Here is a 25,554-nt window from a genome sequence, read left to right on the forward strand (position 1 = left end):
GATCCCCGTCACTCTTTCGTTCAGCTGTTGAGCCCTCAGTTCCTCCGTGGGGGGATTCCTCAGCGAGCCAAGAAGTGCCGGGGCTCAGAAGGGGTTCCTCATTTTTGACAGATTCTTATGAAAGTTGCAAGACCAGGCTCCCTCCTGCCATCGGTTGCTTCAAAGAGAGGAAGGAGATGTGCAGTAAGGGTGTGTAGTGCGTGTGTGTGTGTGAGTGCACGTGCACATCTCCCCATCTCCTTGTTTAGACCTCCAGGCATCGCTCCCATGCAACCTTTGTTCCACTTACGAGCCCTTCTGTTCTTATTTTGGCAACACATACAAAGATTTGCTCGTGTTCATAAACAATCATCGATTCTGTCTTTTCAGGTAAGATATCAAGAGAGCATGGCTCACCTGGGTGAACGTAAATGGACTCACGTGTTCCCTTTTCTGGTGGTAGGTATTTATGTGCATACAGGTCTCTCCAGCCTGCAAAGATAACTGCATTCTGCTTGGGTCTTTGCAAACATCTCTGAAGTGTCACAGCACAGCTACACACGACTTGGGGACTGAACCTTGATGCAATGATCAGTTTCCATTGGGTAAAGCACCTGGGCATGTGCTGCTTAAACTGATGGTGCTGGGGAGGAGGGGGAAGAAGAAGGACCCAGGGTGGCCCAGAGACAGAAGGCACTGGAAGAGCCAATTAGTCTGGGTATCACATGAAGCACAGCCCTGTCACAGTCAAGGCCCAAGGCAGCGTGTTGTCTCAGGTTGTTATAATTGTCCCTTGCAGTCACATTTATGAAGGCTTGTTAGAGCTGGGAGGGCTGAGGGCGCAAACTCAGGCATTTGCTGTGCAGGGGAGTGTAAGAATTACAGGAATCATGTCCTTCAGTATTTTGAGGAGAAGCTGTGCCAACAAGCACGAACATCAGTGCTCTGAGAAACTCTTAGAAGGACCAGGTTGCTGAAAACTGTATCAGCTTCCATCCCACACAGAGGCACCACCTCTGTTTCTGAGTGTCAGGGGTGTTTCAGGCTCCACTGCTGGCCCTGCCGCCTTCTGAGCCACAGCAGCTGGGCAAGGGGAGGGGGCGAGGTGCAGGGGACGGAAGGCGTTGGAATGACGGTACTTTGGGATGCTCTCTGGTGACAGGTCTCCCTGGTGTACTCCGCCAGCGCCGAATACTCCAACTGCGGCGAGAACGAATACTACAACCAGACCACCGGCATGTGCCACGACTGCCCCAAGTGCGAGCCGGGCGAAGAGCCTTACATGGTAATTCAGCTTCTTCTGCTGGTAGGGGGACACATATCGAGCACCAAGCACGAAAACCAAATGCTTTGTTATGTGGTGGTACTATGTGGATAGGAGAGAAAATGGGGAAGGAGAGAGATGCTCGAGCAGGAGCGCTCACGCATGTGAGTACGTGGTGGGAGCGACGCACCGCAGGTGTGCACGCCGGTAAACCACGTCCCAGGAGCGGCCTGTTAAAGGCAGTATTGTAAACCTTGTAAGGTAGAAGCTTCATACACAGTCTCTGCCGATCCATTCCCATCTCAACAGTTATTTAAAAATCTGACGCTGCCGTTACGGCGTGGTGTGATAAATCGGTTAGTCTGGCGTGCTCGCTGGCCCCCCACACCGAGAATTTAATTTTGTTCTCCCGCTAAGATATTTTGGCACTAGAAGAACTTGGATGCTTATGCAACATTTTAAATTACAGTTCCTAAGTAACCATTTGATTTACAGCAGATAATTGTTGCTTATTAAAAAATAGATTACTGAAATCCTGTTTGGTTTTAATGGGATAAACATCCTTTTGCAAGAATTTCACACAGTTGGTAGTCCTGAACAAGTATGTTTGAATAATAACCAGTTGGTTTTAGTTTTATTTAATCTAAACATAATGTTCAACTGGGACATGTGGGTTCAGGGGTTACAAAACCTTGTCCAAACATTGCCTTTTGTGATGTTCCCTCTGGCCTCTCCCAGCATGAAAGCAAGATTGCTGATATCCCTGCTGTAGCCATCTTTTCCCTGTAATCTTCTTCCCTACTCTTCAATTTTCAGGTCACTTTCTATCTGAATAGCAGCTGAAGTTCACTTCCACGACTTGCTGGAATGTGATATAAACAGCTATGGGGGTCCACTTTCAAGGAGTGCGATGCTCTGGTTCCCCTTTTCCCTCTCCAGGAAACAGGGTGCTGGGTCTTTATATCCCTCCATGGCCTTTTTAGAACAGACACTAAGAGACCAAACAACAAATGTTTTTCTCTTGGTAGGACATCGTGCTTCAAGGCCAGGGGGCTAGGCTATGAACCTTCCGTTTTGCGAGAAGCCGGTGTGCAGCGCAAGCTTTCTTTTCAGTGACTTTGTGTTGTTGCAGACATGTGGATACGGCACCAAAGATGAGGACTACGGCTGCATCCCCTGCCCTTCGGAGAAGTTTTCCAGAGGAGGTTACCAGATATGCAGGCGGCACAAGGACTGCGAGGGTTTTTTTCGAGCCACAGTCATGACACCTGGTGATCAGGAGAATGATGCGGAGTGTGGTCCTTGCCTCCCGGGGTAAGGATTTAACCGCGGACCTTTGCTCTATCCAAGGCACTGCAGAATATTTTTCTAACATGAAAATCTCTGACAGCCTCTCTTCATATCCTAGCTGACTGTGGGTACAATATTGGTGAATTACGCTTTCCATTCTCTGCTAAAACAATACATTTAAATTCTTCAGAAACATCGATGAATTTACTGTATCAGAAGATGTCACTAATCTTACTGAAATGTCACTGAAGAAACAACTAGAAAAACTGAAATTTCTCCTCTTACTAGAAGGGGAAAGGGAACAGCTCAGGGACCCAAGCACAGGTGTGCAGTGCCATTTTAGATGTTCTAAGAAATCCAGCTTGGCCTCCAGCTGCAGCTTCAGAGGGCTACCTTGTAAGCCCTGCATCCTACCAGCAAGCTCCATGAAGATGCCTTGAATACCTTGCAGGGTCCATGCTGACACTATGGCATGTTTAGGGACATAAAATACCTCCTCTTCAGATGTGACCAGCTGGCAAATTTGTCAGTAGTTGACAGCATTAGCTAACATAGCTGTTAGGTGAGATTTACCAAGGCATTTTAGTCTCTCAGGGTCCTTTCTAGGCAACAGAAAGGGGTCTAAGGAGCTACTAACATGATGTGTGTGCTGTTGTTTAGAGTCAAAAGAAGTTACAGGGCTGGCTGAAGGGGCTGAAAATAGATGCTATTTGTTCAGTCCATCTTTTTAATGGTCTCTTATGCTCAGTATAATTCTGATAGTAATGGTGAGAAAGCAGTTGCTACGTTGAATATGTTAGCAATGTTGTCTTGACCATATTACCTTTTAAAGTCTGAAACCCAGGCATACATTTGCTTTCTCAACATTGTTTTTGTAGGGTAAATAAATACTATAAAACACAATCTCACCTTAACAGACCTTTTCAGTTTCTGCCAGCGTGCCCCTTTGGTTTAGAAACGTAATTCCTACTGACATTTGGCTTTTGTGCAGTTTGCAGACGCTGTATAACCCACACTACTTATAGCTCATGAAACCCTGTTAAAGAGGCCCCGCAAGGTTCCAGGTTTATTATATCAGTGAGTCTGTGTGAAATTTTCACAGTTTACAAATAAAAAGAACGACTTGTCTAGCTGCCAGCCAAGCAAACTGATGATGTGATTTGAAAAGAGCTCCCTCTTGACTTCCCTTCATACATCATAGAGTGCAAGAAAGTTAAATAGTGGCCACAATTGCTGTTTTGCAATTTTTGTCAGGACTAATGAGGTCACCCAGGTGGGAGCGGGGTGCTAGCTGAAAATAATCCGCTTGCACAGCTGGTGCTTGGGGTGTAATCTCAAAGCTCCATGTTTGCACAGGTGTAACCTGCAGCAGAAACTGGCCTGCCGGAATCTGGCTGCGTGCCACTCTGTGTGTGCCGCTCGGGTCCTGGGATAGTTTGGCAAGGCCAGCAGCTAAGGAGAAACAGCCTCTGACTCTGAGCCTGAAGAAATTATATTCTCGACATAAATTAAATATAGGCTAAAATAATCTCTGAAGCCGCCTTGACTGCCTGTGCTACTTAGAGGCCCCACAGGTTGCTCCTATGTGATGGCGGGGGAAATGCAGAACCCCTCCATCAGAGCAGAGAGCTGGCGAGCAGCGCTGGCCAACCAGCCACCCTTTCTCATTGCCCCCGGTGGCAGGGGGACCTGGGTGAGTGGCAGCTGGCAAAGCGCTCCCTTGCCCGGGCAGTAAACCTCAAAGAGCCCCTGAGTCAGTGGGAGGGAAGAAGGAAGGTTTCAATTTTCAGAGTACTGTGCTTTCGTAACTCGCCACAGACCTTCCCGAGGTAAATGCCCGTGTGCAACCATCTATATTTAGGGGCATCTCGTCCCTTCGCTATTTTTCACCAGCTAAGTCATGAGGAAAAGAGGAGTGTGTGGCACGCTCTGACCAAAAGGTTTTAGACAAAACACCACTGAACTGGCAGCCTTTTCCCAGGGGCTACAACTGCCTTCCTCTAAAATTTGCCTTAAAATGGGTGCTGGATAGTTATATATTTTTCCTTCTATTTTTTCACTATTATTGATGATCAGTTTTAGAGAAGGAGACCTTTGGTACAATATTGTGGGTCATCCACTGCTTCTTTGTGTCCAGGTTCCCTTCCATGCACAACAGGAATAACACAGTTTGTCGTGCTCACAAGAAGGATGGAAGACTGTGACCAGGGAAGAATTTAAAAGCTTAGCTCTGAAGCTGTGGTCCTCAAAACCAAAGTTCAGCTGCCAGTGAACTCTGGAGGTAACTAGACCTAACCTCCTGGGACACTGCAGGCTTCATCCTTTGCTCCCACCCAGAAGCTTTTCCGACATGGTAAACAGGACAGGTCAAGAATGTGGAAATCAGGTGCAACTCAGACTATTTCCCTCAATGGGATGATCCATTAGGTATTCCTGGAGTGTGACCGAGATCACAACCACCTAGGAGCAGCCACAGCAGATCAGAGCAAGGGCGCCTCTCTCCTGGTTGTCTGTCTTCAGTAGCAGCCGTAAGTGGAAACCCACAGAGCAGTAAGAACAGGCCAAGCGTATATGATGTCTCCGTCATGCTGTCCCAGCACCTATTTTCAGCTCAGAACAACGCCCTGGTCTCCTCACAAGACAGAATTGCAAATGAATCATTTTCTTTTTAAAGGTGGTCAGAGATGCCTCTGCTACTGATACTTCTCCTTCTTATATGTTTGTCCGTGGTGACAGCAAATCCAAGTTCAATTCTCTTCTCTGACATGTTCTACAAGGAGGAATGAGCTCTTTCCCCTGTTTTTGGAATGAAAAGGTTTATCCAGTGAATTTCCAATGAAATAAAATCTCTCTCTACAGCTCTGGATAAAGCAGGGGGTGCCTCCACCTATGCACTCATCACCTCCTGCTGTCCCTGGTCCCAGGTGCTCTGGTCCCTGCGGGAGTGTAGACCTAAACCTGGGGCCAAGTCCCCGAGTGTGACACAACACCACCAAGGTTAGCCTGAGATAAACCGCCGTGGTGTTAAGCAGGAAGACACTTAAGCCTGTTTCTCTAACCTTTACTCTTGGATTTTTCCTGTAACACTTCAAAACCTGAGCCTGGCAGGTGCTAAGGAAAGAGAAAGAAGGAGTCTCATAGCAGAAGAGTAACGCTGTGAAAATTCGTTGTTTCATTACTGGGCCACTTCTCCGTAGTTAGTGACATAAAGGGATCAGATATTTCTAACACTGCCTTTAATATTTGGTGCATTGCAAAGTAGCCAGAAACACACATTTGTTGCCAGTACTTCACAGGGGTGAATCATTAATATTTGCAGCTGCAGAGCTTGCTGCTCACGTGGGTGAACAGTTGCTTGCCATGAGCATCCTCTGCAGTTTTATTTACGCGTCTTCCACCACTCTGCGTTGTGGCAAAAACCAAGAAATATTCCGCCAGCTTGATTTAATTAACTGTCGGAAGGGCTGTTTGTCTTTCCTAAACCACTGTGGCTATTAGATTGTGGATCCTAAATATCCTGTATTTTTCTTTATAGATTTATATGTATCTTTGCCCTGCCACTCTTTTTTTGTGGCTTGGCAGTCATTTCCTGCTTGTTTATTAACTGCTTCAAAATCTAACATTGCACAGGCCCCCATAAGGGAGAAAAGATGAAATTTCACTCATGAGAGAAATTTCATCGTGGCAGAGTGGCAGATGGGGCACAGGAGATATTCAAAGGGAAGAGTGAGGGCAAATCTTTTAAAACGAGTAAGAAAGAGAGGAGGAACCATGTTCAGTTTACCTCCTCTCTGAGGCCCCTCCAGCCCTTGTCCCCGCCTGGCATCTCTGCGTGTTCCATTTCCTGGACCTACATCCCTTATGTGTAGGCTGCACCGTTCATTTATGACCAACTGATTTTGATGGACAGTTTCAGCAGTAATTTCCTAACAATGCATACATTTCCCAGAGAAAAACATACTGCACATGCGTAAACAAGGAGATGAGGGCAGAAAACAGATTCCTCATTGCGTAAAGTGCTTATGATGTTGAGTACCTGTCTACATATAATGGATTATGAATTTATTTATTTCTTCATTAAAATTTGTAGTGATTTGCAAGTGATTTGTAAAGACATATCCGTAACATCAACTGTGCATGATTTGGATATAATTTACTCATTAGGTTGCCTGTGGATCCATTCTTGCATAAACAATTACCTTATTTCAACACTGACTTTATTGGCAGCCCAAAAGTTCAAATCATGAAAATCTTTCCTTCATGCTGTGATTCCACTATCAAGGACTAACTTACCAACTATACAGCAAGGAAGAAAAAAACCACACACCACAAAAAAAACCCCAACCTGTAAAACCAAATCTGGCTTTCCCTGTGAGGGTGGTGTTTTCCTGTATTTTCTGTATTTTGTATTCTCATTTGGCTCAGATTTGAGTCTAACATTAAGGAGATTATTCTTGTAAAAATTAGCCCAACATATCCAACTGATGGTCTTGTCTGAAAGATTATTTCTTAGAAAAATAGCGTTCCCTTATTTTGAAAAATCTTATTTCAGGGCACGCTGTAAACTGCAGCTTGAACTCAGCAGGGGCAATAATGTTGATTTAGGCAATGATACTACTTCTTGTCATGTAGGCTTGATGGTTGATTAATTGCCTTTTAGGAGGAAAGGAAGAAGAGAAACACTGTCTCTATTCAGGCAGTTAAAAAAAAAATAATCTTTGCATCAAATTGCTTATAAAAGTTTTTTTAAATGATTTTATCTCAGTATAATTGGTTGCTCTTGAGCCATGCTCAGTTGTAGCATATTAATTTACACTGCTTTGCCTCATCTTGCCCTTCGTTTCAGTTACTACATGCTGGAAAACAGACCTCGCAACATATATGGGATGGTTTGCTACTCGTGCTTGTTGGCGCCTCCTAACACCAAGGAATGTAAGTGTTTGGCAATTTCTGTGCATTTCATCTGGTTTTGACTTGGAGTCATCTGGAAGCTCAATATGAAGTCTTTCAGTGGTGATTATTACGTTCAAACAATAAGTCTGTCTCCAGCAAGGCAATTTCTGTTTCCAACTAGCCTTGCCAACAAATGGAGCAAATGCTGAACATTTGGGGAGAGAACGGAACCTTTGATTTTACGACCTGCTTTTGTTGTTCAGTTGTGCTCCAGTTTTCATCTGTTAAGATGTCCCATACAGGACTTATTATTGGTTACTTAACCAGTAGGTACAGGAAGTCACAGATCTGTGTATTCTTTTAGTTCCATTTCAGTTCAGCTATGAAGAAAACATGGGACACTGTAGATCCTAGTAAAGGTGCATCCCATCTTTTTATATCATAGAATCACAGAATCATTGAGGTTGGAAAAGAACTTGGAGATCATCAAGTCCAACCGTAAACCTAACACTGCCAGGGTGTGTGTGACACCCCAGCAGTACCTGTTCGTCTGCATGCCGTGTGCGTGCAATGGCTCACCCATCCTCATGCCATGGGGAGAAGGCACAGCCACGCACTAGCACTCTAATGCAGAGGCAGCCCCCCAGAAGGCTGCTTTCTCCTTTAAGGGGTAAAGAAAATGAGAAAAAGGAAAAATGAGGTTGTCTCTGAATGAACAAATTAGTTTGACACCCCCTCAGAGAATCTGGTACAGATCAGGAGAAAAAGCTTAAAAACAACCCAACAAACAAAACAGAAAAAAAGTGGGCAGTCCCCCAGAGAAACCTGGTACATCTAAAACCAACATCCTCCCCATGTTCTATTCTTTTAGAAGTCTTCATCATGAAAAAGACTTGCAATATTTTGCCTGCTTGATTTGAAAGCAGAGGTTGAGACAAAAGTACCCGAGCATTTGTAAGTGTACAGAAATAGCAATTACTGAGTTCAGATGCTGCTGAACTGCGTATCCCTGGTGCTCTGTGTTCCACTTCAAAGGAGGATGGGTCATTAAAAAGCTACCACCTTTGCTGGTCCATTGAAAAGCCGCTCACCCTGCTTGGCTGCAAAAACCCACCCGGTCCTGAGATGTGCACTGCTGCCTGAGACAGCAGGAGTGGGCAAGGGCAGGGTGAGCGTGGTTTTGGTGAGGTCAGGTCTGTATTAGGAGGTGAGGTGAGGGCGCTAGGGAGGACACAAGTGTAAGGTGTGGGAAGAAGGTGGAGAGGTAAGTGAAAACATGAGATTAGGAGTCTCAGTGGGAGATGAGGTTATCATCTGGTAAAAGGATGCGGACACATCTTCTCCCGCATGCATGTGCAGGCTGGCTGCCCCGTTGGTGGGAATGCAGCCATGCCTGCTGCTAGCCGGTAGCCAGAAATGAATCACTGCCTCAGCTCTGGCGGTCTGTCTCAAACACGTGCCGAAATGGGGTTTTTGGTTGTATCAGACATGTTGTAGCTTACTGATTACATCTTACAGCTATTGCTCAATTCGACAAACAAATCTTTGACTCTTATAGGATATCTGGCAGATACTATATATAATGTGCTTAGTTCTGAGAGGAACATATGAATTGCACAACTGATTAACCACATGCAATTTTTAACTTGACAAGCACAAGAATAAATATATATTATCTTTGGGAGGAACTTAGGGAGGTGTATGAACTGATAATTGAGTGGCTACTTAGGTAGGAGAAAACTTTAGTCCTAGAAAGAGTAAACATTGCCATTTTAATCAAGTCTATGAAACCAACCGTATGATTAGAAGTGTTCAAAAAGTGGGAAAACTGCTTAAAATCCAAATCCCTCAAATAACTAAGCTCAGGTAATTTGGTTTATGATGTCTATACCTCTGGACGCTGTTTGGAATGGGAGCTCCCTAATTCAGAGGCAATAATTTATACTCCAGATGGAAAATCAGCCTTGCTGCAGGAACCCCTTGAAAGGCTCGCTGTTGCTGTGGCAGGCAGCATAAAAACCAGTATGAGCAAATAATAAAAAATGAAGTCTCTTTGTCACTCACTTCCCTGTCATCAGATTCTACCAGTCAGAGCAAAGAAAAAGGGACGTGTCAGTGCTGCACAACTACATCGTTTTGTGAGGTTTGCAGATTCCAGACTCATCGAAGTGCTGCACTCTGAGCGCGTAACCTTAATGCAAGCATGCGGTTTCTGTCATACGAAGGTCGATGTCACCTCTTTAGTAGGAATGGTTCCTCTGTGCAGAACAGCTTCAGTTTATTGACTGGCTGTCGTGGTGGAGGACCCAGAATGAGAATTCCAGATAGTCCCAGGAATCTAATAGTATTGAACAGCATCCAGGAGCCTAAAGCGCACACTAAAGGGGTGCCTCTCCCCTAGAGATCCTTTTCTTCAAGCACTCCTGCATACAGCACACTGCTGGAGAAAGGTAACCCAACGGGTTGCAAGGAAACCAGGATGGCAAGTTACTTAAAAATAGCAAGCTGGGGGTGACACGCTCTGGCTTTACACTTCTAGACAGAAAAATGAGGGCAGATAAATCCTATTTCAGGCCTTTGTTAGGTCTGAGGCAGGGTTGGAGGATGGTGGTGCTCTTGTTACCTGGCAAAATACCACGCTGGGGAAATGCCTGGCCTGCATGTTAGAAGGAGAACGAAGCAGTGGGGGGGTGTGCTGCTGCATGGAAACCTGCTCAAAGAATTTGCCTGATGATACATTTTATCTGGCAGAAAAGTATTCGGGTTTGATCAAAGGGTAAACAAATAGCTTTCAACTCCAAGAGCCTGCTGTGCAACTTTCATCTCCTCCACAGTCAATGAACCTTGAAATGGCTGAGGAAACAAGATGAACACCTCGTGTCCCAGCATCTGGAAATAGTAGCATAAAAAGGACTGGAATTAAGAAAGAAATTCCCTGATGGGCCTGTGTGACCTTTTTTTTTATTCTCTCTCAAGGGACTTGAGACATAAATAGCACAAAATAGCATTGAAAAGAGGGGGAGTGGGTGACATTTCACAGAGGTCAGAGATTTAATTGAGGCAAACATATCACCAGGTTACAGTGTTGAAACTCTCTCTCTGGACTGAAGGATGGGAGCAATAGTGTTCTGCAGTCTTGGAGGAATGCTTCAGCAGCAGCTTGTGGGCAGTGGGCACATATGGAGAAGGGGCTGTGCATGTGTGAGCGTAAGGATGAGCGCTGTGTAGCAGGAAAGCTTTTTCTTACTGGAAAAAGGGTAAACATCACCATAAAGGCTGCAATTTTTCGTATCTTGTGCATAGTGAAACACCTATGTAAGGCTTCTGGGCTCTCAGCATGCAGCTCCCCCAAGTCAGCTGTGTAGGAGCCTCGGGACTGGTCTGCTAAGCACACAGGGGCACAATGGGAAAACATCAAAGATGTGAGACCTTCAGCTGTGCGTGAAGCAGAGCATGAGCCATCAGTGACCCTTGCTGACACTAAATAGGGCTATGATACCTCTCTGATAAATAGCAGCACTGCAAAAAGTGGGGGTGGCGGGTTTTCTACGTAAATCGAAGAATGAAGGTAATGAGCACCAAACCACTGTAAGATGTGGCTTCCCACAGTTAATGGTGCTGGATTTTCAGTCGATGCCTCTGGAATTGAAGTCACTTGAGTCCTCTGACTATGTAGGGTGTTTTTGTTGTGTTTTTTTCCTTTTATCCAATGTAAAAGTATATGCAAAAGACTGAAGATTTTGACCCGCATGGGGTTTCTCTGGCAGAGGTACAGTTACTGCTGGGAGACATTTGGTCTTTTACCAGCTGTAGTTCTCTATCAGTTTACGTGTATTAACTCCACTCTTCTCTTCAAACTTTGATACTTACCACTCCAGTTCAAAAATGGTGGAGGAAAACAAAATCAAACCCCACTACAAAAGCTTGGAGAACATTTACTTTGAAGCTGTATTTATACAATTACATTAAATATGCAAATCCTTGTCCACTCACAAATTATTGATCTACATAACTTCAGCGAATGATTGAGGTTTTCTTTTTAATCTACTGTATATATTCATAATTGTGTGTGGGCACAAAATACTGTTATTTCTTCTCATCTTTTTTGCTGGTTGTATGTACGAGAACAGATGCAATAATCAACCTGATGTAAGCTTTTAAGCCTAACACCTACAAATTATGGTTTAGCAAATTTAAAAAAAAAAAAGGGGGGGAAAAAAGAAAGAAAAACAGCAAAGGAAAACAAATGTAGTAATTTTTTAATTACCAGAGAGTGAATGGCATCTAGAAACAGAAAAGATCATTTTTATTGTTGTATCATTAAAACTTGAAAAACAATTAGACAGATGACATGGAACAGTTGACTCATAGGCTGATGGCTTTGCGTGATGAGCTGTAATTGGGGGATCACTCCCATACCCATGTACTGAAGGATGAGAACTCAGCTGCCTTGATTGAAATGCTTAACACAGACAAGCCTAGTGCCCAAAACACTTGTATTAGTGAAAAATTATTCTTTGAGAGGTTTTTATTTTAACTCTCCATTCTTTGTAATATCACTAATTTTCTTTCCTTGCCAGTTTTGTCCTTTTGTAATAGGATCAAGATCAGGACTTTTTCCCCTTCTGTTTCAAATTATGCTTACAAATGAATAGGCTTGTTAGCTGGAGCTAACAAACTTTTCTTTTTATTTTGAGTTTTTTGATCTCTGAACACCCCATTCCTCTTCACATGTGGAATGGGAGAAATATTGATGGCAGTGCTTTATTGTTCATAGGTGGTAGGGCCTAATTCTTATCCCCTTAGAACTTGTCTATATTATGAAAGGAACCTAATCTTAGGACGCAATTGGCCAGCCTCAGCCATTAACCTTCAAGGGGAGGGATCTGAGAAGCAAATGTGGGGTTTGCTGTCTTCGGCTGCTGGGAAAGCTGGGCCCAGGTATCAGTCAGGAGGGCACCTGGTCCCAGTGCAGCTCTCCTGAAAGAAAACTCTGATGACTTTGATGTTTTCACCTGTGCCAGAGCTGCAGCTCCCACGGCAAGCACCAACCGCCCGTGCGAAACACTGCAGATTTCTACAGCGTCGCTCTGCTCAGGAGCTGCAAAACCTGCAGGGCTGCAGCTTTCCACCACCAAGGAGGGGGTGGGATGGGAAAGCGGCTCCTCGCGGGTCTGTTCTCTTCCTTCTGGCGCTTCTGAAGTCCCTGTAATAGGGCTTAAATGACAAGTACCCCCTCCATGTTGCACATAGAAAGAGATGACGACACTGAATTCCTGGAGGTAGGCTGAATTCATGAAGCGTGTGCCTACGACCTTCCAGTACTGTGCAATAATTACAGCTCCCACTGCATCCTACACAAAACTACCACAGATGCAAATAAATTGTCAGCCTCAGGCCACGAGGTCTATTATCAGCCATACTTCCCTGGCCTGACAAAATAAAAGGAGAGAGAAATATAATAATTAAAGACATTACAGAGAGCGCAACAGCATAAAAGATTTCCTTTTATGTGTCTGAAGAGTAGTGGTTACTTACAGTGAGAATGACCAGATTGAAAATAAAAGTCTGGGGGAACTTTGCTATCGCCATTTTTAGAAGGTTCAGTCTCAGGAATGAATTTACTTCATGCTCTTCCTGGTTGTAATAAATACCTACACTAACTGAAGTGTCTACCTGTGGCTCCAGGCAACACTGGAGTAACTTACCTTATAGTATTCTGTATGTCCCCTGGCGCTAAAAGACAGTAAAATAAAGAGCAGTCAGGCAATCATCCGTCATCTAGGATATGGTCTGTTGTTAGTGAATTGCAGTATTTTCAGAGTTGGTTGATGTTTTTTTGCTGAAGTCATATGTAGGTGCCTTAGAGAGTGGCTTGGTTTTAACTGGTGCTTCAGCTTCCGTGACTTTCCAGTTGCACAGGGTTTCCATATGAAGTTTTGTTGCCATAACTGAGTACAGATTTACATTAATTTCAAAATTCTGACCTCTGCTTCCTAAATACCTAGGTCTTTACTTATGACTAGGTTTAGTTATAATCCAGTTTTTGATTACTTTGTCAGCCATAAACTGTCTACTTTTATTGAATTTCAACTCAATATAATTTATTTTTCATCTCATATTCCAGGCTGCTAGTTATACATTTGTGCACGTGCTTTGTCTTACTTCTGTCCTGCAGAACACTCTCAGTGATGGCCCTCGCAGCTCGGCTGGCAGTAACAAGTATGCATTGCGTGTGAGAAGGGGGATGCGTCGGGAGAAAGCAAGCTGAAATCAATGGCGAGAAATAGATACATATATACACAAAGCCATTTTTAGAACAATTCTTATTTCAGGATCACTCTGATAGTCTGTTGTATACACACTTTGGGTATTTTTGTAATATGTCATTAAGCATTAAATAAACGTCAAAAAAAGCTGTTGCTAGCTATGATCAGCAGTCCTTTGCAAGGACCAGTAAGCTGACCCCCACAGCGATATGTCAGGAGTGCACACGGTCTCCTGCTGCACCCGATTTTATTCACTCACAAACACTTGCAGTGGGGCATGTTGGTAAACCCCCTCCCCCCTGTGCCTTCCTCCTCTTGCAAATCTGGTAGTTTTATTCGTCACTTCTTATTGTAAACCTGTCATGAGACACATGAACAACTGTAATAGTCCTGTTAAGTAAAGCAGGAAATTATTTTATTGCCCAGCATTTGTTCACTATGAGGACGAAAGGCTGACTGCATGGCAATTTAAGTTAAAGCTATCTTTTGAGCTAAAAACCCCCAAACATTCAAATGTCAACACAAGTTCAATTGTTCTTTTAAACAATAAGTATGTTTTTTAAAAGAAACTGCCTTTAGACTCCAAGAAAGTTATAACTAAATTACAGTTTTTGAATAAAAACATTTATAAAGCAAAAGCTGACCAAACTTCAATGATCAACTTCTTTCCTGAGATCTTTATCACATTCCTATGATATTACTTACAGGTGTCTAGGAATATAAACCACTCTTTTGCACAGCTATATTACAGTCATCAGTCTTTTTTTGTGCTTAAAATAGAGTTGTTTCCATATGTTGTGCTGTAGCACCTTAGGATGTCTCTGCCTGCACTATATCTATGTCTTTATAGATTGTGTAAGTGTCATCTATACTGGAACCAGAATTAATAATGTGGTTGGGATGCAAAACTGGATGTGCACAGGAACAGTTGGCACTGCAGTCATGGTGTACTGCTGGATGTGGGAAGAGCAGCAGCCATGAGTTCTGGGTTTTTTTACTCACAAAAAACTTGTATGAAGTGAACTTCTGTGGAAGCTGGCATTTTTGGTTCCTCCTGTAGCGCAGGTGCGCGAATTGGCACTTTCTTCTAAGCCACATCTAAAGAAAAATCTTGGCTCATAATGAATATGCCAAATTATTAAATTTGATAATAGGCTTAAAATATGCATAGCAACTAACTCCCACCTAGGCCATCACGTTCTAGCACCAGCCTTGATTTTGCCACGAACAGGCACCACAGAACAAAGAAAGGGGCCCCGTTCCCATGCAACTCAAAGACAATTCCGCACGTAGGCTCCGGAGCTGAAGGTGCTCGCTCTTGTGCACAGGTGATACTCGTGTGTGTGTATGTGTTGTGTGTGTGTCTGGGTGAAGCGTGACGATGATGGTGCGTGAAGAACGGATGTCTCTCCTCCTTACCGCTCCTGTGCTACGTGCCGCTGCGGGATTTCCCGCCTTGGAAGGCTCTCCTTCCTTTCACAGACAGGTGAAAAACATGAGGTTAACAATACCAGACGACTGAAAGATTGATTAGGCAGAAGTACTTCCACGACTACGTATTTCAGATGAAGGAAAAGAGAGAGAAGAGAGATTGATAGAACTTGCTTGTGGAGGAGACGAGCTGAAGCTTGTTCGATAAAATCCACGCAGACAAAGCAGCACGGCTTGCCTGTGTTAACTGAAAGGCAGCATAGGAAAAGCTATTGTTGACTTGTTGCAGCTTGCAAGAACTGCACAGAGTTGCAATTGTCTGAAAATGGATTTGCCAGAGGGAGCGCAAGAATAGGCGTGACCTGGGTAGCTATGGACATGAAAGAAAGTATTGGGCGACGGCACTGGCCAGCTAGTAAATTTCCTCCATCACCCAGCCATGATAAGTAAGTACATAGGTTGAGACCAAGGGCGATTGACTTCAGTTTTGTGCAGAACTGCTGAAAATTTAACAAATTACGTGTCTTTAATGTCTATTACACGAAGGTGACATCTTCATCTACTGATATCTAGATGCTTTACTGCTATATTGCAGTTTCTGGGGCTCATAACTAATTCTTCTTAGAAAGAAGTCTGGCACAGAGAAGCAACGAGAGGCAAGATTTATGTAATCTGCCTGTCATTTACATAATATGAAAAGCATCTGAATTAACAAATTAGTGTATTTGAAACTTTATGAAAACACTTCTTCAGCTGGAAAAAAAAGTGCAATTGTAATAAATGAATCCATTTCCTTCCAACAAATGAGGTATGAAAGAAGTTTTACCATTGTTAAAGAAAATTTCTTTTGAAGACATCTGCAACTCATACTTTGTGGCCACTTGAAGAGTGAACATTTCTCATCCACTACATGCAGCCACTTTTTATGTTAGGTAATACCTTTTTTCCTTTTTAGAAAACATTCCTCTTAATTTGAAGAACATGTGTATTGCTTTGTTCTTAACCATGGAACATTTCTCAGACCGTTCCAGACCGCTTAATTTCCTGTCAAGTTTACCTGGTGGGTTTAACTTCTGGTAATATTTACTAGGTTGAAAGAATGGCACGATTAGTTCTCAGCTACTCTAGTTGCCAAACCAGCTTTTGGAGTCATGTGCTGTGTGCACCTTATGAGGTGACTGGAACAGTCTTTTGCCTTTAGGTCTGCTGAAAATAATTATCACTGGACTTTCTCCACAGACAGCTAATACAAAGCAGGAGCTATTTCATACCCCCTCCAAGCCAGAAGATGTTTTTTGGTGTCTGATGATAGTAGATGTTTGCATAACCTGCTTACCAATGATAAAGATTAAAGATTATTTGAGAATGAAGAGAATGTTTCCTCCAAACCCTAATATTTTTATTCTGTTTTGGAATGCTATGCCAACACCATTCTGCATGAAAGCAGTCCAATCAACAACCTTATTCCCAATAATATTGAGTATTGTTTGGCATTGGCAAAATATGTTAACTTATGAGTTGGTTTACTGCTTTGAAAACTTGGTGTAGGATACCACCTGAAAAACTAATATTAACTTTTAAACTTAACTGTAGAATTTAGACATAGAAACCACTATTGGACAATCTCAAGCCTCTGCCATTATGAAGCGTTCCTTTAAGTTCTTCATTTCATTGTTTTTGTGGATTTACCCTCCTCAGAATGCAGATTTGGGCTGACAGGGGGAATCATAAGAAACGTACTGCCCAGCTACATCTCAGGAAATTCTAATATTCCCTTTTATGATAGTACAGCTCCACAGAACAGAAAGGCATTCAACACTATTCATTGTGACCTTTCCTACGTTTTGCTGTGGGGTCATGAGGGTTTGCATACCGTCAGTGTTTCACAATGATCCTGCTAGCAAAGGATGCTTGTAAGAAGCACTAATTTGATGAATCTGACAGCTGGGACTTGGGGTCTGCAGTTGCAAATAATGGGGCAGGGGTTGTAAACAATTTGAGTCATCATCTGGATCCCGGAAAACTTTGCGCTACCCAGGCCAGATCTGTAATACAGGAATCTACATATAACAGTTGGCCCTGTGTGTGTGTCTGAAGATGCTTGAGTTTCTTCTAAGTTCATAAATGTTCAGGAACTTTGACTTCTTCCCCTTCCTCTAGATGCTATGCAAAAATGGGTTCTGTAACACATCCCTGGGGGTATTCAAAAAACATGTAGATGTGGCACTTCAGGACGTGGTTTAGCAGGCATGGTGGTGTTGGGTTGACGGTTGGACTTGTTGGTCTTAGAGGTTTTTCCAACCTTAATGATTCTATGAGTTTTCAACATGATAGAAATGCAATCAAGCTAAGCAAAGGCTCTGTTTACTTGGGCGAAGCTATTGCTTTGACTGGACAAAGCAATCTGTGGAAGTTTATGGCATTTCTGTTCATATTGCAGGTGCGGGGGCTACCTCTGGCATTTCAGCCATTTTCCCAAGTACCTCTGGCACAAGCACTTTCTCGCCTTACCAGCATGCTCACAAAGGTAAGAATGCATTCACAGATTTCATTTAGCAGCTGTCTGTCTTGCAAATAGCATCAACAAAATGCAACCAAACTGAAAATATCTATTGTGAATTTCATTGCCACTATTTCCAGATTTCTAAAACTGCTATTAAAGATAATTCAGAATTATATTTTATTTCTTGGTTAATCAGCAGTGCTGTTTTAGTCAGATCAGCTTAAAATGGATTTGAACCGTACTCAGTAATGCCAGCAGTGAATTAACTCGTTGCTTGTAGCCATACAGAAATGGCATTATGCCTCAGCAAAGCTCAGCTTAAACTGGTGAAAATAATTTAACACACAAATATGTCCAGGCTTTTATTGAGCTAACATAAACAATTCTCCATTGTGATTATTAGGTTTTAAAAATGTGTGAACCTGAGAAGACACAACAGGATAGATGCAGTTAATGAGATATTGGCAGTGGTGATCTTCCTGGTATTGTCTGGAAACATGATCGTGAGCATCATGTTTCCAGAAAAATTAAAGTTTTCATGCATTCTAGCATATCTGTCATTTTCTGCATCCTTTTGTGGCTTTTCAGTTCTCGTCTTTTGCATCCAAATTCTGCTTCTGAATACCTTTTCACAGAAGTTATTTTAAATTCACCTTCTAGCCATGCTGTGGTTTAAGTCTTGGTTAGAAAAACATCGGTCCTTCCACATATGCATTGTGTTCTCCTTTATACTGGAAAGCTTTTGAGGCAGCTGTAGCCATCAACAGTCATTTTAGCTCTCATCCCTGTTGTTTTTATTTTTTTTAACCTTCAACGCTGTTTCACAGAATACAGTGCTAGGAAAGCTGCTACTCTTGTTTACATATACTTCCTGTATTATTAACAGAGAATACATCTTCCTACACCTTTGCATCTGATGGGTCATGTCATCAAATATTTTTGTGAATACTGTTAACTGGTTATTGCAGCATAAATGTCACAATTTTGAAAAACTTTTTATTAGTTTGTCTTTGAGATAGAACACTAAATTTTTCAGTGCTTAACAAGTAAGCAACTCAGATCAACTAATGCGAAATATAAGCGTAGAGCAGACCACAAACTATTAACTGTTCTCTGATCCTGAGTTGCTCCTTTATGAAAAATTTTTTTTGTTTATTCCAGCAGATCTTTCAGGGCAAGGACATCTGGCTACAGCTCTTATAATTGCAATGTCAACCATCTTCATAATGGCTATTGCCATTGTCCTCATCATCATGTTTTACATTGTGAAAACAAAACCTTCTGCTCAAGGTAATTGTTCAGCACATGAAATTATAACTGCAAATGCTATTTTTAGATAGCTTCTGGGAATAATTAGTGTTATATTTTTATATTCTAGCTTGTTGCAAGAGCCACTCAGTAAAAAATGTCGAAGCTCAGGCTAACACACAAGAAGAGAAGAAAGAAGTGCAAGGTATAAGTTGCTTTAGTTTTGCTTTTTGTGTTCAATACAACATTTGGCTTAAATACGCTTAATGCATTTCTCTTAATTACAATTTCTCCTCTGAATTGTATAAAATCCATGTCAGTTTACTGAAGGATTGTGTATAATAGCTTTAGTACTTCCAGAATGTCACTTAGTCCTCCAATAGCAATTAAAAAGGTAGCAGAGAGATTTATGTTTGCAGTAAGGTTGCCAGCAGAACCAGCTCCTGAGACAAAACACTGGTTTGGATACTCATTGCCAATTCAAATTTCTCTAATTGTTGATCTGCAGATAATGTTGTGATATTCTCTGAGAAAGAAGAGTTTGAAAAACTTACAGCAACTCCAGCCAAGGCTGTTAAAAGGTGGGTAAAAGATAAACATACTTCCAGTTTGTCTGTAGTGGGGGAGGCACATAGTCACCATTCATCCCGGTACAGAGGAATGCATGAAGAACAAAATAGAAGTAATTAGCACCAAGATTTTCAAGTCTGTCAGAGCAAGGAATAACCTGCCAATGGGAAAGTTGCAGCTGTTAGAGTTTCTGGTAGAGCTAAGATGACCACGGCTAGCTTTTCTTAAAAACTTCTCTTGAGCACTATGTGCTCCAGGTCACAGCCCCCTCAGACCCCTGCACTGCTCCTGTGCTTTCAACCTTTTACAGTGAGAACTGGGAATTAGACGGATATGTGGGTAGTTTGCTGCAGCAGGGACAAGACTAGATGCCTCAGTAGGCTTTTCCTCCTCCAGTTTCTAAGAGATGATGACAGATATTTCCAAAGAGAAATCTTCCCATTCCTTCTGTGACCAGCTCATCATTTCCTCTTTTGAGGTCCACTTTTGGGACCTGAGTGATGCTTGTGCATACATGCCTTTAGTTACGTTCCCCTTCACTTTCAGGCAGGAGGAGCAAAAAGTGATGCTCTGGGTCTTAAGGAACCTCAAGTGGTACGGTGTGACAGTTTCCCCACCTCGTGTCTGCCTGGCAGCCAAACCTGCCTGGGTAACACAATTAAGGTGCGCTAAATGCTGTCCTCGATGCAAAACCCCTCTATAAAAGGATTCTTGCAAGATACGCGTGTCACTTGGTGGGCATTGTACATATACCCTGGGCAGGTGAATGCAGTTACATTCACAGGATTGCGGAGGAAAGGCATTTTAAAAAACAAAAAACACTTCTGTTCCATTACTCTAAGATAGCAAAATGGAGATGATTTGAGTCAACCCATGAGAGACTTCATTGAGATAACTGTATCCTTCATTTTACAGTGAAAATGATGCATCTTCTGAGAATGAACGACTTTTAAGTCGTAGTATGGATAGCGATGAAGAAGCTGCAGTTGACAAACAAGGGACCCCAGAGAGATGCTTGTTATCTTTAGTGCATTTGGCCAGAGATAAATCTTCTACAAGCAATAAATCAACTGGGGTAAGGCTATTTTGAGATTTAAAAATTGAGAGGATTTTTCTGTGTGTTTGTTTTTGTTTGGTTTTTTTTAAGTAAACAATATATAAACTATCACCCCTGAAAATGCATTATAGTTCAGATCAGACTAATTTACAAGAGCTTCCCCAGAGAAATTTATTGCAGAATCTCCTTTGCGTAGTGGCATATATATACATCATAGAATTGTAGAATAGTTTGGGTTGTACAGAGGTGAAAAGCAAATTTCCCACAGGACTAGAAACTTTGCTTTTTTGAGTATTGTATTTTATAGTCCAAGGAAAGAAAAAAGAAATAAGAGCAAAACCTCAATATAGCTAATGCTAATATAACTAACCCTGATGTTACATTAACCACAGAAAATCCAAGACAGAAAAATAATGCAACAGCATGACTGGCTTCCTACGGCAGCGTAGCGTCTGAGTGCCTTGACCCAGTAGCATTAGTATTTCCATGCCAGAGACTTTTCAGTAATATCCAGTGTTGTGCTTGGTTTGTGTGTAGAATTTTGAAAAACAGACATGTGGCTTGAAGGTCACTGCTGTGCTCTGAAGGACACTGTAAATCCAGTTTGTTTTGCTGTGGAAGGCCTTCGCTTCTTCCTGCTGAGCCTGTGCTTCTCAGGGCGCTTCATCTCGGTTGGAGTATTTCAAGGCATAGTTAAGGCCACACCTCACCCATACAGATTTTTAGTTTGTATTAACATGAAACTATCCTTAAAAAGAAAGCGACTGCTCAGCTATTTTATATGGTTTTAGTACTTCAAAAATAATTTAAAAATGGCAATACCTAGGACAAAATCACATCATTAATATCAAACATCATATAGCTTTTAAGAATAAAAAGGTTTGAAAATGCATCTTTTCATGTTTTAAATTGTTGTGATGGTTCAGATCAAACTTTCTAAAGTAGCTCGTTTTTCAGCTGAGACCAGACACACAAAGTCTCAACACAAGAGAAATGTTTTTCTAGTTGCAGACAGGTATGACCATCCGAAAAGAACTTACTACTCCAGTGCTCACATTTTAAAATTCATTTTTTTGAGGTCAACTTTATCATACTTCTGTATGCACTGGCTTGAAACTGGATAATACAAGTTGGGTATGCATGAACACAGAACATATAATAACAAGTGGCTTACATTCTAAAGACCGCATATAATAGATATATTCTTCAGGTCGATAGCTCATAAGCACATCTGAAGCATGAACTATTTCTTCCAGACCTTCTGTTCTAACATACTGCTCAGGGACTGAAGTCTGCTGGCAAGGCTCAGGACAAACTTTTCAGTGAAGGCGCAGGCTGCACCAAGATCCTCTGCTCCATACTTAAGATTTCACAATTAAGCCATTTGCCAGAAGTTAGAAAAGAAATAATTTGCTTCAGGCTGGAGATTAAGTAGCATTCATAGTATGGGATAGAGTATCAAGTAGCTGTTGGATGAAGGTAAAGTAAGTTGAACGCTTGCTCTTACCCAAGTCTGCTCCCTCCTCGTTAAAACAAAAACCATTATACAGTGAGCTACAGCATGGAGGATCGTCAGACTCAACCTCACCTGTTTGCTTTCAGCATAAGCTTTACAAGTCCCTCATCTTCTGGCACTGGTAAAAAGAGCATCCTTCATAATTCTTCATGGGTATGGAATTATTTAGCCTCCCTCCTTGCCCTAAGAATGAGAGGAGAATGAAAATAAGCATCCAATTGTTTGCTTAAGAGGAGTCTTAATAAATCCCATTAAAAGAAAATTTCCTGTTTACAAGGTTCTGAAACAGCTAACCCAAGCCTACAATAGCAACACAATGGACTCAGGACATGTAAATTATACCCAGAATAAGCGAACGACAACTGGTGTCTGCATTGCATTGCCCTGCGACAGCACACGCTTGCCGGGTGCCCGCGGGACAGCCTTCGCCCGGATGGAGCAGCTGCTTCATGGTCCCCACAAGTCCTGCAAGCCTATTAATCCAGGGCATTGATGTGTCTTGCCCTTTAGAGCCCAAATAAAATGAGGAAAATCTTTCCCCAAAACAAAAGAGTGAAAGCAGAGCTTTTTTTCTGGCCTGGTTTGTAGTGGAAAGTGGGGAATTTGTGGAGGTAACGCTAGAGTCCTGTCAAAAAGACAGCTTTTCAGAAAGCGCCGTCCTAATGAGAGCTGGCAGAGAGATGGCAATTCCAGTCCCTGAGAACTCATGACATTTTGACATTTGTTTTCACTCCACATTGCATCCGAAACCAAACCTCGAGAATATTTTCACTAAATGAAACTGTATCAAAATGTCCATTTTCAGCTTGGAAAATGTCAGGTTTTCAGTCTGAGTTTCTTTGTCGTAAAAAATGACTGGAGCACCCTGGACCTCAGAATTTCCCTGTCCAAAGCTTCACTGATTTATTTCTTTTATCTATCTGTAAAATGTTTCAGATTCAACCAGGCAAAATCTCATGGAAGAAAATACATTTAATTAGTTATGCACTAAGCAGTTCTACGTCACATGACAGAAAGGAAGATCCCCTCCTCTACAGTCCTCTTAGATTACTGGAAGCAGGCAATTTCAGTCTGAATTTAATTATCTGTGGCCAGTCCTGTCCTGGTTTACCTGGACGTCCCTGCATTAATTGCTTGCGTGTGAGGTATTGAATTCAGTTTCATTGTCAGGAGTTTGCTTCAGCCTGAAAGAGAAATAAAATGCACAAACGCTTGGAGCAGGAAAGTAATTGATCTAAGAAAAGACTGTAAGATGGGAAGAAAGATCTCTAGCAGTGGAAAGGGAAATCAGAAATAGGTTTATGCATCAATTATGAATAATTGCTGTGTCCTTTTCTTCGAGTGTTCAGAAGGGACCCTTGAGGACATTAGGTGATAACCCCTAGCGCCATGAAATGAGGATCTCCCACAGGTTTGCCACTGCTGTTTGCTGATTGTTTACTCCCATGACTGAAAAATTAATGAAGTAAAAATCTTCCCATTTAGATTCAAAGTCGACGGAAAAAGATACTTGACGTGTATGCTAACGTATGCGATGTTGCAGAAGGTGAGTGTACAAAACTTGCTCCTATACTAACAGCACAAAATCAGATCACAAGCGTTTGCTATAAAATAAGAAAGGCTGTGCCTTCCTACAGAAAGGAGAAAGTCCCAATCCGGAGAAGACTGTCTGTGGGCAGGTTTATACTCACGTGCTGGGAAGCCCGGTGGTGCCCGGAGCCCAGAGCTGTGCGGGCAGGGCTGGGGCCGGAGCACGGCACGGCTGTTTTCCAGGCGTGGGCATGGCCGTTCCTTCCTACCGAGGGCTGGGAGGGCACTGCTGGGGCTGGCTGGACACGCACAAGGACCAAGCTGCGTTCCCCATCTAGAGGGAACCTCTTTGATTTGTTTAGTCCCTTGGAAAACAGGTAGAAATTAATACCAAATACGAAAGTGTGATATGGGGAGAGTCAGTATTGTGATTCTCACTATAAAAAGTGGAGTTTCCAAGTAAGTCGGTGTTTTAGGTGTTTTAACCCTCTTTAACACTTGACTACCTGGACTGTTTTGGCAGAAGAGACGGGAATTCATTTCCCTGCAGAACAGAAGACGTGACTGCATTTACGCCCCTCCCCCCCCACCACATGCACTTTGTGTGCATGTGTGCGCGTGTGCTGTGGAGTTTTCTGTGGTTCAGGGACCTCTGACTCCCGCCAAAGCACTGCTGTCAAGTATGGAGCAGGAAAACTACAGAAGCAGAACACTGGTTTCGGAAAAATGCTGTACCTGATTCTTTTCCTCTGTTCTGTGACCATGAATAACATAGAAAGACAGTCCAGGAAAAAATAGCTTTCTCCCTACAGGATGAATGTTAAATCCTCTCTAGAGATTCAGTGATAGTAATGACAATCGAGCACTTACAGGGACTTTAATGCTTGCAAGCATCTGGCATCATTGCTTCACCTCACCCCTCACATTCCTACCAGGGCAACTTTCAATTACAGAGATGTTGCAGCAGCTGCTGGTGACAGACTCGGGGAAGGGTCAGAGCTGTCTCTGGAGCTCAAACACTGTGCCTGACGTGCAGAGGTATATTAATGGGGCTGCTCACTGGGATATGGCTGCAGTGTACTTTTTCTAACACCTAGTAAATTGTTGAAGAAAGGGGTAGCGCCATGGGAATTCATACAATCCATCTAATACTTCTTTCCCAGACAACTTTTTACCCTAATGATTGTACCCTACTGTCACTAGGAAGAATTAATTTAGTAATATACAGTAATAACTTTGGAGCTAGACATGGACTATCACTTAAAGATTTTAGCTGTACTTACTGCTAACGTTATACACTGTAGTATTTTAATAAATGTCTTGAATAGTCAAGACTCGTGCACAGAGCCATCTGACAACAAACACCTCACTTTGCAGGTCTGAGCCCGACAGAGCTGCCATTTGATTGCCTGGAGAAGACCAGCCGAATGCTCAGCTCGACCTACAACACAGAGAAAGCCATCGTGAAAACGTGGCGCCACCTCGCCGAGAGCTTTGGACTGAAGAGAGACGAGATCGGTGGCATGACGGATGGCATGCAGCTATTTGATCGCATCAGCACAGCAGGTTACAGCATCCCAGAACTGCTAACCAAACTGGTACAAATCGAGCGGTTGGATGCTGTCGAATCCTTGTGTGCGGATATTCTGGAGTGGGCGCAAGCAACGCCTGCTCCTGAACCCGCAGGGACATCCTGACATGCCTGCCTGGGATCACATCACCTGCAAGAACCACGATTCCAGCAAGCACCACGTCAAAGACTTTGGACAAAAGACCATTGATGTTTCTTCTACATAACCGCTCCCAGTGACCAACGGGAAGTTCTTCTCTTCCACTTCTAAAAAAAGGGAAGCTACACATCTACGAAAACAAGAGCAGAGATCTCCAAAGAAGCTTGGTGTGAAACATGTCATTGAACAAAACGATCATGTTAAACAGTTCCAGACAGTAAGTGGACACACAAACATCCATTCTGCAGTCTGAGTACGAGCGTATGTGCAGATA

General features: G+C 42.7%; 1 protein-coding gene across 2 annotated transcripts; it reads left to right on the plus strand.

Moving 5' to 3' along the window:
- The first annotated feature begins 375 nt into the window (after positions 1–375).
- Positions 376–25,554, plus strand: EDAR (ectodysplasin A receptor). 2 transcript variants are annotated; one of them, XM_009931682.2, is made up of 11 exons: positions 376–438; positions 1,142–1,264; positions 2,376–2,557; positions 7,380–7,465; positions 17,567–17,653; positions 18,791–18,919; positions 19,008–19,082; positions 19,386–19,458; positions 20,363–20,522; positions 23,506–23,566; positions 24,928–25,554. In XM_009931682.2, exons 1-11 carry the CDS (start codon positions 388–390, stop codon positions 25,245–25,247), a joined length of 1,347 nt encoding a protein of 448 aa, XP_009929984.1. In that variant the 5' UTR covers positions 376–387; the 3' UTR covers positions 25,248–25,554. The 2 variants fall into 2 exon arrangements, with proteins under 2 accessions (XP_009929984.1, XP_009929991.1); XM_009931689.2 differs by having other exon boundaries at positions 388–438; positions 18,794–18,919.

This window comes from Opisthocomus hoazin, chromosome 1, assembly GCF_030867145.1.
Source record: "Opisthocomus hoazin isolate bOpiHoa1 chromosome 1, bOpiHoa1.hap1, whole genome shotgun sequence".
NCBI classification, from domain to species: domain Eukaryota; kingdom Metazoa; phylum Chordata; class Aves; order Opisthocomiformes; family Opisthocomidae; genus Opisthocomus; species Opisthocomus hoazin.